Source organism: Podarcis melisellensis, assembly GCF_964234715.1.
Source record: "Podarcis melisellensis genome assembly, chromosome: 3".
Classification (NCBI taxonomy): domain Eukaryota; kingdom Metazoa; phylum Chordata; class Lepidosauria; order Squamata; family Lacertidae; genus Podarcis; species Podarcis melisellensis.
Genome location: NC_138530.1, coordinates 59,528,941 through 59,541,557, shown reverse-complemented (window position 1 = coordinate 59,541,557; position 12,617 = coordinate 59,528,941). Strand labels below are relative to the sequence as shown.

Here is a 12,617-nt window from a genome sequence, read left to right as displayed (position 1 = left end):
TGTTTCTGTACAAAGTAAACTTATCTGTGCTATTTACCACTTGTAATGTGCCTTTAAAACCACAGTTGTGAGACAGATCGCTAACCTTATTCAATTTTCCATGCCTTAACACTCGCTTAACTTTAATATAAGACTCTGATAAATGTTCTCCACTCCAAATGTTTTATATTCCTTGCTTGTATAGTAACTTGCCAGAGATATTTTATGCACAGAAAATTATCTATGGTGGGGAGAAAGAGACCTTATGCAGTATTTCCTGTAGATAAGCAGAAATAATGACATAGTACCCGTTAGTACAGAGCAATGTAATACTGTCATGCCAATTGTTCTAGTTTCAAATAAGGTTAAACACTTCTGCCATTTTCCTGACATGTGACCTTGGACAATTCACTGGACATGCTAACTTTCCATTCTGTTTCTTGATTTATTACTGTTATCAAGAGTTTTTGAAGTGTTCACAGAGAAAGGTTGCTACTTACAATACTGAGAGCCACAGAATTCTCAAGCAAAAGCCTTTGGGCCTTACCTGAATACAGTTCAGCAGTAATTAAGGATTTTTTTTAATCACCTGCAAAGTAAATAATCTCAAAATGATTCTTTTATGGGCCAAATGTTAAATTTAGGGCCTTTCTGTGTGGTCAGAAAAAGCATCTCCCAAACTCATTGTGTCCTGTGTGCGGTATTCCTACAAGCCTAATCCATGTATATTAAGTGCAATTATTGCCACAAAGTAGAGTGCGCATCACAGACAGCACTTGTAAGATTTGCCATCTAATATGGAATTTACAGAATAAGTGAAGTTCAGCCTTCAAGTCACCTTGAATTAAAGAGGGACCATGGCTGAAATATGTTACATTGCAGACTAAAAAAAATAACCATGATATACAATGTAATTTGTTCCGCCCCCGCCCCCCTATCCTACAAATAGACAGCAAAGCATGGAAGAAATCCGAGGACAAACCAAAAAATTGCCACGCTCAGCTGTACCCCTGCACAACCTGGATACAACCAGGTCAGTTGTGCATCATCTGGCAGACAGTGTTCAACTTAAGAATACATCCATAGCTTTAAGCCAAATGCACAACCTTCCTTGAATGAGGCACTTGCATGCTTGCTCTAAGTGCATCTTCAGCATGAGATGTAACTCTCACGCCTTCTTTCTGTCTTCCAGCCCCTGTTGTATCTTTTGCTTGTTCAGTTATCAATTCTAAGCTTCTCCATGTGCAGCTCGGCTTCTGATTTCAGGTTTTTTTAATGCAGTGTTCATAGAACAAACTGCATGCACACAGGAGCTATGAACAATATGCAGTCATCTTCCCAGTATCTGCACTACCATGTTGTCTTTCTATAAGCCAACAGACAAACAATTTAAAAAGGGAGTATTAAAGGTAGTCATTGGTTTGCATAAGCAAGCAAGATAGGCAGTGGTTGGAAGGAAGGTAACAGAGAAAGCTGGACTTGGTAGCATCTCCAAACCCCACGCACATGGCGTAGGGCAGTGATGGCCAAACTTGGCCCGCCAGCTGTTTTGGGACAACAGTTCCTATCATCGCTGACCACTGGTCCCGTTAGCTAGGGATGATGGAAGTTGTAGTCTCAAAACAGCTGGAAGGCCAAGTTTGGCTATCACTGGCATAGGGGGTCCATGTCCTTTTTACAATCTATGTACATAACTTAGAATTTAAAATAAAATATAAGAAAGGGACTTTAAAAGAAAGGGATTTGAAAATTAGTTTATTTTTCAAAACTCAGGGGAAATTCCCAGAAGTTATTATCAGTAGCTGAAACATTATTTATACAAAGGGCTCAGAGTGGCACTTTTCCGAAACCCTATAGGTTAGATTATGAGAAAGATTATGATATGCCCAAAGTCATGCAATGAACTTCAGAGACAAGTGGGGATTTGAACACGAGTTTCAAGCTGCTGCCCCGTACTGGCTCCTATCTGACATCTGAATAATCTGTAAAGGTAACCCTTTAATCCACAATTACAAAATCAGCTCCACTGTTTTTAGTTGGTACAAAAGGAGTGCTAGATTGATATCTAGTGATCTTTCCTGTATAGATAAAAATATAGCATTTGTGATCCTATGTTCTAATTCAGTTTCTACTATAGTTGAATATTTTGTGTTTCTACATGGATAGGGGTCACATTTTATGCAAGTACCATGTTAAGAAAACTAGGCTTAGAATAATAAAAATGTAGAGTTGGAAGAAATTCTGTGGATCCTCTAGATCCCCATCAATGCAGGAGTCTCAACATGTGGTTCACCCACCCAATTTGAAACCATACTGAGCTCTGCTTAGGTTTGCAAATGTGGCAGCAGTTTTATTGCTGCACCACAGGGATGGTTTGTCAACTCTTTTAAAACCAGCTTGATCTGAAGACATGAACAGAGGTAATGCTATGAAAAGCACCACTGGGTAATTTCTCCAGATTGCACTCTTATTAAAGTGATAGGAACTGGACAGCTGTTGTTTCTGGATTATCTGACAATCCTACTTTAAATGGTTTGATGTATTTTGTTCAATTGCTATGTGTGTATTATTGTATCATCTATCCATCCATGTTTGTACGTATACACAAAAGCTGTTTTATTTCAATTTAATGTATGATCTCAGGTACAATAAAACTTTTTATGCATAACAGTATGGTGTGAGTGAATATATTAAATGAAATCTATTCCTGTACTGCATATTCCAGTGAAAATAAGAATGTGAAGTATGAGAATGTCAAAATCCATCCTGATTTCTGCACATGGTTGAACAAGTTGCATGAAAAGCAGCATGTGTGCTTTCACAGAGGCACAGTAGCCCTGCCCCTATCTTGCAAAACCAAACAACCAAAAACCACAGGAGTTTAATGGTGTGAAAAGAAAACGTAAGAAGTGCTTAAAAGCAGCTTTTCTTTCTTAATTTCTTTTTTGCTTTGTAGTGCTGCCATTTTTCTCCTGGCAGAGCTTCTGCCAGAAAAATGTGTATGATAGGCAGGTTTTCAGTAGGTAAAAAGTTTACCATTCCTGCATAGAATAACTACACCAGCTGAATATCTGCCAGTTTATCAGAAAAAGGTGGTCAACTCTTGACAACGTGCTCCACTCTTGGGTGGCATTTCTCATGGTTACCCTCCCACCTGCTGCAATCCAACTGCAGTCATCTTCACCCCTTTACACTTATTATTATCTAACATTTGTAATAAGGTATCCAACATTTGCTGAGTGCTGTACATCTTTTAAAAGATAAGACAGTCCCCACCCCCAGGCTCCCACTCTAATATGGTACAAAAGGAAAAAGAAGGGAAGAAGAAAGAGGAAAACAGGCGTTGGAGCAGCTGCTTCTTTACTAACCAATACTGTACTTGGGCCAAGTTGGTCTATCCCATGCCTTGATGTTCTTCCTGGGAGGCAGGTAGTGCAGCCTTGTAAAGGCCCCTGGTGTCCTGGCTCCTGACAGAGCCCCAAGTGAGCATTAGCACTATTTCTCCTGTGAGCATCAATTAGCAACCCAAACAACTGATGGGTAAGATGGAGGGTGCCCATTAGCTTTAAAAGGCCAGCAAAATTAGGAACAACAGAAGCTGTCTGATACAGAGTCAAACTCTTGGTTCATCTAGATCAGTATTGTCACACTGGCAGTGGCTCTCTCGGATTTCAGGCAGGGGTCTCTCCCAACCCTACCTGGAGATTGAACCTGGGACCAAAATTTTGTTTGCCACTGGGTTATGGCCCTTCACCAGATCTGACCCACCAAGTTCCCCACTTATGCAAGTAGTTAAAAGGGGAACGTTTATTGGATAAAGTTTCCTTTAGATGAGCGCACATTCAGAGACTTATAGTATTTTGGAAACATGTACAAAATACACAGAGAAAGCATAAATGCAGGCAAAGAAAGACATCTTGAAGGCAGATGATCCTGAGAGGGGGGCAGTAACACACCCACACCCCGGTGCTGCATGTGCACACCTTTGAGGGAAATAATGTTTTTTTCAAATGTGCTTTAAAGGCATGGTGTGTGCGTGCACGTTAAGCAAATGTGCTTGTTGGGATGGGCTTAGCCATTTACAGTCGCAGTGTTGGGATTCAGTCGTGCCTTTGACAGAAATTTCAGGCAGTATTTCAGTATGTAAACTGCTGAGAAGACATCTGGGCATTAAGCGATATATTACTTTCATAGTTACAGCTTTCCCCACTGCTGTATCTCAAAGATATGGAAAATGCTGTGCCTGTTACTTTCTGTCAGCCTGTCACGAACTTTAACGTGCCCTGGAGCCTCTCCCATAACATTTCAGCATAGGGTGTTTCCCAAGACGAGAACGCGAAGGAGAACCTGGCAGTTACCCCTATATCGTGTCATTAAAACAATCAGGTATAAAAAATATGTCAGCGAGAGAATTTAAGCCGTCCCTCTTCCGCCGCACTTTCTCTTCTGATGGCATTGAACGGAATCATTCAAAGCGCTGCAACAAAAAAGCAGCGCAAGCTTTCACGTTCCTTTCTCCGTCTCTCGACCCCGCAAATGGTGACTCCCGCCGAGTGCCAAAGGGGAACCGGAAGTTTATCCAGAAGCTCCTCCTGCAGCCCCTTTGCTTTGCTCCAGCTCGCCCGCTCGCGAGATGTCGCTGCAGCCACGCCGCGGGTCTCGCGTTGTTCCGCCCCAGTCCGCATGCGCGAAGCGGGGCCGGGCCCGCTACTTGTGTCGCCGCGCCGGAAGCGGAACTGACTGGGCTTTACAAAGGTTGATTAGTAGTAACGGCGGCGGCAGCGGCTGCGCTGGTGGTTTTCGCTAGCGAGCTACCTGCTTTGGGTTGAGTCCATAGCGCTATGGCGGCCTCGGGCCTCCCGCCGCTCCCCCCGCAGTTCAAGCCCATCCAGCACTTCCTGAGAACCGCGCAGGAGCTCGACAAGCGGGAGCCTGTGGTGGCCTATTATTGTAAGTGGAGGGGCCTCAAAAGGCCCTGTGGGGCCCCGCCCACTTCGAACCTCGCAGCCTCTGCGGGAGGGGCCTGGGGGGAGTCACACCCCTCGCCTCCGCCTTGTCACGTGGCAGCCACCCCGCCCATCCTGCCGTCTAAATGCAGGGTGGGTGGCCGCGAGGGGTGGGGGTGGGGTGCACTGCGACGTCCTGAGTGAAGAAGCTTTTGGTTCAAGGTCCACCCACAATTCACAGCCCCAGACAAGCCTCCAGTGTCCCAGCTGCAGTGCCGGATTTACATACAGAATAAGCTAAACAAGCTTAGGGCCCCACTCTCTTGGGGGCCCCCCAAAATTATTTCATGTTATAGCAAGTTTCTAGAGACTACATTAGAAGTCTTTGTAAATTGTGTTTCTAAAAGAACTTTTGTTATTGACAAATGCCAATGTGTTTGCATTATTGTTTTGAATCAAAAATCATTTTAAGTTAGAGTTTAATAATTATTTCACTATTAATATACTTCTTAATTGTATTTCACTATTAATATACTTCTTAATTGTATTTCAGTTCAACAAATACTTTGATAAAAATACATATTTTGTTATGTACAAATGGCTTTAAATACCTATTAGGTCCATAAATTACCATATAGCATATATTCAACTAAAAAAAAAGTGACAATTTGTTGTTGACAAAGGACAGCTGGACATATAAAGGGCCCCTTTACCTTCAGTAGCTTACGGCTTCATCAAACCTAAATCCGGTCCTGGGTGGGAATCAACAGTTGTCTGTCTTTCTTCCTCCCCTCCCTTTCAGGGCTGATGCAGATGTCATTGGACACACACACTTTGAACACTCTTAAGGCGCCATACAAGTGTTAAAACGCAAAGTGGTTGTGTGCTTCTCATTGTGTGTTTGTGAGTACAGACGTACCTTGGTTGTCCAGCTGTTTGGAAACCAAGGTGCGGCTTCCGATTGGCTGCAGGAGCTTTATTCACTCAGGCTTTTCGTAACTAAGCTGTGCCTTTGTGGTATTGCTCAAATAGGACATCTCCTTTTTATTGTGTCATTAGATAAGAATAGTAGAGTTTTTGTGTGGTACACTGTTTTAAAATTGTCTGGGTTTTAATTGTTTTTGTGTATATTTTATCTTAAGTCACATTGAGATTTTGTATAAAGCAACTAGCAAATGTAATAAATAATAATAATAAACAAGCATCTCAAATTGGGGCCAGAAGCAAACTGGCAACCATTCTAGATCTTTTAAAAACTGCTTTAATGTGCATCTAGCCAGTGGTTCCTCTTTGTGTCCTTGTCACTGCATTCTGCACCAGTTTCCAGACATGTCTTCATGGGCAGCCCCATGTGGAGTGCATGGGCTACATGAGTACATGAACCAGGAAGTTATCTAGGGTGTGAATAACTGTGGCCAGCCATTCCTTGTCCAGGAACAGCTGGAGCTGCAGCCACCTATACCTCCAGTGACAGTACTGGAGCCAGGAGCACCCCCAGACTACACTTGATGAACCCAGGACACTGGGATGTCCTTTAGATCTCATGTGAGTTTCTGAGGCTTTGTTTGATAATACCATAATCTGCATACTATCTCAGAGCCAAGATACTAAAAACTTCCTTTGTTTTTTGATAGTTGGTTGATTCTATTTTCAACTTCAATCCCCTCCTACCCACCCCATTTGCTCAACTGGAAAAATATGTTTGAGTGCTTTAGAGTTTAGCAGCTCCTTCTCTAACAGGTGTATCTGTTAGCATGTATGTTATTTTCCCCCAAAATTGAGTACACGCACCAGTACAGTCTTACATTGTTATAATACATTTCATGGTCTTAAAATAGTAAAGTAAGCTTTGCTTCAAGAAGAAAGCAAGTATTGCATATGTATTTTCTTTTACTGGGGGGGACGACTTCACCTGGAAAAAAATGAGTTCTTCTTTCATTACTTCAAATTTTCTGGAAACTACATCTCTATCCCTGCCCAGCATTTCACTACATTTTCTAAGATCAGCACATTCTTCATATTTCCTCTTCTTTGGTATGTTGATAGACGTATACTTTGTTTTGAGTGGCTGCTCCAGAACTGTAGAACTTGGTTCCATTGCATACTTAACTATAGTTACACTGTTCTTCAAATTATATTTATAGTGGAATTCTTTATGTGTCTCCTTTGAAGTTGAGTTTGACAAGGATTACTCACTTAAGTAGGTATGGGGTTGCAGTAGCTATAATGGTTAGGGATGTATGGGAAAGGAGGTAGTATTGTGCTATGATACTCATTGTGTTCAATGTTATATACTTTCCACTTTTTAATAGATTATATGAGAGTTCACTGTGCTAGGAAATTTTTCTAAAGCAAATTTTGTTCAGAACACTACACGATAGAAGAAAACTGAGCTGGTTGCAGAAGGTGGAAATGTAAAAATACAATTTTCATACTAATCCATTATATCCCTGTGACTTGATTAAGGGCTGTGCAGATTGATTTTTAGAGCTACTGAATTGATAGCAATATATTTTCATTGTTTTATACTCAGGTCACAATTCATGTGATTAATTACTGCTGTTCAGAACTAGTGAAGTGGCTATCAGAAGATGAGCAAATAGAGAAAAGAGTGCCTTTACCCTGAAACCAGTTGTGCAAGTTTTTGCTGCTAGACAAGTGGGACTGAACTGGAGAACCAAGCAGCCTGAGTGGTGGTTGCTGGGAGGGGGCAATTATAGCCAAGCTTTGCCTTTTTCATAGCTGCCACCCACCTAATCAACATTTTCATTGAGCAGCAACCCAAACATCTTTTTCCTCCTTAGCTACTGCCAGTTTAGACTCCATTATTCTGTGGCCACATTCACACTGTATGCTTAAAGCATTTTGATAGCACTGTAGTTTTGTTAAGGGTGCAGAGAGTTGCTAGGAGACCCCTATTTCCCCACAGAGCTGCAATTCTCAAAATGGTTCAATGATCAGTCCCTCTTCACAGGGAACTATGGGAATTGTAGCTTTGTGATAAGTGTTTTCTGGAAAATCTTCAGTCAGAACAATTTGCACAGGAAAATGTACATTTTGGCTTTGGAAAATGTTATAATGTCCTAGATAGTGATCTAGCTTAGGATGCTTCTTTTACTTTTATTTAGTAAACACAGCTGTACTCCCTGACACTGCCAAGCTTGCCTTACATTATGTTTGTAATTAGCATTCATTCGTTGTTGCTAATGAACTTATTAAATTGGTGTTTTTTTCTGTGTAAAAATAAAGCACTTGGCTTAATGCAGGCATGTCCAAAGTCCATATCGGGGGCCTAATCTGGCCCGCCAGTCGGTTTAATCTGGCCCCTCAACAACTTCAATCCTAAAAAATGCATGTTCACTTCATCAAATCTGGCTGTCTTTGAAAAAAAGTTTGGACACCCCTAGCTTAATGTAAGTGCTACAAGAGCAGACCTTCTGATTTTTCAAGTGACTGTGTATCATTTTTCAGATTATGAGTCATTACTGTCAGTAGTTGTGGTTTGCCTTGTGCATTCTCTTGGCTTCAGCATGGAGAATAGAAGGTGTAGGTATGATGGAGAGCTGAAGATGGTTGCTTTTTGAAGTATAGTTAACTTCTGTCTGCCTTATCAATTAGAATAGAAGACTTGCAAAACCTCATTTACAGTAGCACATATAACTCGTTTTTTTCAAATGTGTTGTAAAACAAGCTGCTGTATTCAGAGAACAGCATGTTCTTAGTTCATAGTTCATAGCTCGCAAACTGCATATGCAAGTTATTTGATGCAGTTTCAAACACTACCCTGTCCCTCAACAGCATATAATTAATTGGGACCAGGGCAGACATTGGCAGACTGGTACCTACAGTCATAGAATGGTGGGACATGAAGTGAATTCCAGTTTCTCTCAGAGATCATTGTGCCACCTTCCTTGCACTGCCTGTGAAAGGACAATTTGATCTCTTTGTGCCACATCTGCTCCACATTCTTTCAGTATATATTTATAGAGATGTGCAGGTCACCCAGAATAAGTGATGGTGAACTTCAGCCCTTGAATTAATTGCCAGGGAGATAAAAAATTGTTGTTTAGTGCTTAATTAGATAAAGTAACAGGATATAGAGAAAACCCAGATGCAGATGCAGCTGATGGACTATATGCAACTGGCTGAGATGACTGGCAGAATCCGCGACCTGGGAGAGGAGAGGGTTGAAGAAGACTGGAAGAAATTTAAGATTTATTTACAAAAGTACTGTAATTTGGTTGAAGCCTAACAAGGAAGCCAGAGCAGAAATAACTGTCTACCATTAAATTATAATTTTTTATTTGAGTTTAACCTAAATATTGTACTTAAGAGCATAAACAAGATGATAATTTGCTTGGAAAAATTCGTTTTTAATGATGAAAGTGGAAGCGGGAGACGTGAGGGAGTCCGCAATAGAATGAAAGGATGTTATGAAACCTATTCTGTTTGTTAAATATGTATCTGTAAAAAATCTTAATAAAATTTTTTATAAAAAAAAAAAAAAAGAAAACCCATTGTGCGCAGAAAGGGCTTGTGTTCACATATTGGGTGAGGGTGCTCATTGTTTGGGCGTCACTTGATCTCCATCCCTCAAGAATGTAGGGGGACGGATCCGGGAGAAACAAATGAAAGCCCCTGTGAGTTTCAATGTACCCTGTGTCTTGAAGGCATTACGTTTTGTTTCCTAGCCTCTGGAACTGACTCAGTGATGTAGAGTGTGAATGTAGAAAGAGGCATTGTAATGGTCTGAAGTTACTGCATAACTTGTATTAGATATTTTGGAGAGGGACATCCAGAAGGAGATCGTCAGGAGGCGCTGTCATTTTTGGCAATTTTTTTGTGCAATGTAGTTCACCCTAAAAGTCAGTGTGGAGTTGATGACTTCAGGTTTTAAGCTACAGTGAGTTGTGAAAATGTTTCTGTGCACCACCACCCCGGCAGGGCAGAAAATGCTCCAGGAACAAGTGTGCATCAGATTTGCTTCATTATTCATTACTTATGTTTATTCTCTAGAATAATGTTTGCTCATTTGGGAAATAAACTGTTTTAAGAACTTGTCAGCCAACTGTTAAAAGATAAAATCTATCCAGATTGTTGTGATTTCTCTCAGACTTTCTTTTAGTGTTCAGTGTGTCTAAACTCTTTAGCAGCAGTTGAAACAGCTTTCCACACGTAGGCAGTATCAGCACATTACTAAAGCAGCACATAGATCTTGAGATCTTAGTTCTTAAAAATCAAATTTTATGACATTGGCCAAACCTAGATTGCTTGCTAGGATCATGACTGTTGTGCCACTTGTTCCAAAACACTCCCAATATGAGGATTTCAATGAAGGGTATGTTTTGGAAGCTGCAAATACTTGTCAAAGCGAATCTGTGGCTAACACGTACTAATGTTAATAAATTCATTAAAAAATATTACCATGACAAAACAAGGGTTTGACAATGTTTGTTGTATAACATTTCTTTTTAACCCGCTGGTCACTAATGCAGAGCATACTAGTTAAGATGTTTAATCTTGCCACTTCAGTGCTTGAGTAGCAAATTGAGATATATATTGTTTGCTTTTGAACATGCGCTTGCCAAGTGTTCATGTCTCTCGCAATATTGGAACACAGTCAAGTGAAACACAGTTGAATGACTAGATTGACAAACATTCTGTAACCTTTGTTTTAACATTAAATGAAGCCAAGAATGGTCTGAGAGCAAGCAAGCACAGTATATGCTGGCTATAAGATGATGATGATAATTATTATTATTTCCTAAGTAATAAGCATGTGTATTTTAAAGCTTTTTTCAATTTTCAGTGTTTTGATTTTGTACAATAGTTTGTTTTGTATGCAAGCACTTCTTAATTGTTGGGGGTTTTTTTTTCAAAACAAAAAACAAAATCATGTTTTGTAACCATTACTTGAAATGCTATTGTTTTGGAATGTTTAAAAGGAATGGCTTGGGAACAAGTACCTTAAAGGTAACCCTCGCCTGCTCTCAAATGAACCCGTCTTGACTTCAAGATCACATCAAAGATGCTGCTCTAAGTCCAAACCCCACCCCAGCAGCTGAAGTAAGGCAGTGATGAGAGACAAGGCCTTTTCAATTTATGGCATGCCTTAGGAATTCACTTACCCGGTGCCATCTTTATTTTCTTTTGAATGCCAGGTGACAGTCATATTTACTAAGGCTTTATTGTCTAATGCTGGAATTTTAAACTACAGTGGGTGCTCAGGTTGCGAACGTGATCCATGCGGGATGCACATTCACAACCCGTTTCTGCGCACACACGGGTTGTGATTTGGCACTTATGCGCAAAGCGCAATTTAGCCGCTTCTGCACATGAGTGACTGCCAAAACCCAGAAGTAACCCATTCCAGTACTTACGGGTTTCGGTGGTCCGCAACCTGAAAAAACGCAACCTGAAGCGGCTGTAACCTGAGGTATGACTGTTCTCTGTGATTTATTATATCTTTTTATGAGTTTGTGACTTCTCTAAACTGCTTTGAGAACTACAGCTGAAGAGGGGTTAACAGATAACTTAAGTAGAAATAAAAACTGATTTCTTAAAATGGTTTAAAATTTAATGTTAAGTTTTAGATCCATTGTATTAGTACTGTGTTCTACTCAGGCTAATTTTTATACACTGGAGTCCAGAGCAGCTCCTTTTTCTATGGTATTTTATTATTATTTATTATTATTGCTCCTAGGAAACGTGGCTGAATGCAAGAGTTTGTCTTTAAGTTGCCAAAACATATTTTTTAGAAAAACATGCTGGTTTGAAATCAGTCTTCCTGATTTTACTTCATAAATACAAAGTAGGTTTTGTAAAGTATTTTAAAGTTGAAACACCCGTGGTTTCAACTTATATTTTCTGAGGCACTGCGTATATTCATCATCCCTGGGCATATTTTCATTTCTTTACATCATCCCTGAGCATAATTTCATTTCTTGTTCAAAATCATGCCAGCGGAAACTCTCACTCCAGTCATTTGTCACTATCTTGAAGAGTTTCTTTAGCAGCAGCTGAACAAAGATGAGTGGTGGTAGCACTACAGATAGTAGTACCATGTGAGGTATGGAGCATGCTTCAGTCACCTGCTTTGGCCACTTTGGAGTGCTCTGAATTGAGAAGAGAGGGTGAGAAATACTCCTTGAGAAAGCTAGGCAGCTCAATATACTGCACAGTGTTGCCTGCCCTCTTTTTGTCCTACTCTCACTGACTGCTTCATTTGCTCACCCCCTCCATTTATTTTTTCACTTTGTCCTACTCAGGATGTTTCCGCTAACCTTCCAGAAGTAGGGCATTCCATAAATTTGGAACATCTACTGAGAACATGGCTGGGATACAAATAGCTTCATTAGATATGCTCTAGGACTTGGCCATTTCCACTGGGGTTTTTATTTGTTCCCTTGAGCAAAGAGTAGGCTGTCACACAAACTGTTTTAGAAGATCCTTCTAGCTTCAGAAGTTTGCCATGCGACATGACACACAATGGATGGGTTGAGAAGAGCTTTTGTGTTGAGAAATATATGCTGAAAGCCCATGGGAAAGTAAAACTAGTTGCACAGTTGTTTGGATTCAGGTCCCTGCTTTATTTTTAAATCTCACTGAGGTACAGGAGATAGTACAGTGGTACCTCTGGTTAAGAACTTAATTCATTCTGGAGGTCTCTTCTTAACCTGAAACTGTTCTTAA

At 40.5% G+C, this 12,617-nt stretch overlaps 1 protein-coding gene across 1 annotated transcript in view; it reads left to right on the top strand.

Moving 5' to 3' along the window:
- Positions 1–3,812: 3,812 nt before the first annotated feature.
- The window catches only part of VTA1 (vesicle trafficking 1), a 29,921-nt gene continuing 21,116 nt past the window's right edge, over positions 3,813–12,617 (top strand). Inside the window, exon 1 of the mRNA XM_081905231.1 lies at positions 3,813–4,929. Within this exon, the coding sequence (XP_081761357.1) occupies positions 4,821–4,929 (109 nt within the window). The 5' untranslated portion in view covers positions 3,813–4,820. The remainder of the gene's footprint in view (positions 4,930–12,617) is intronic.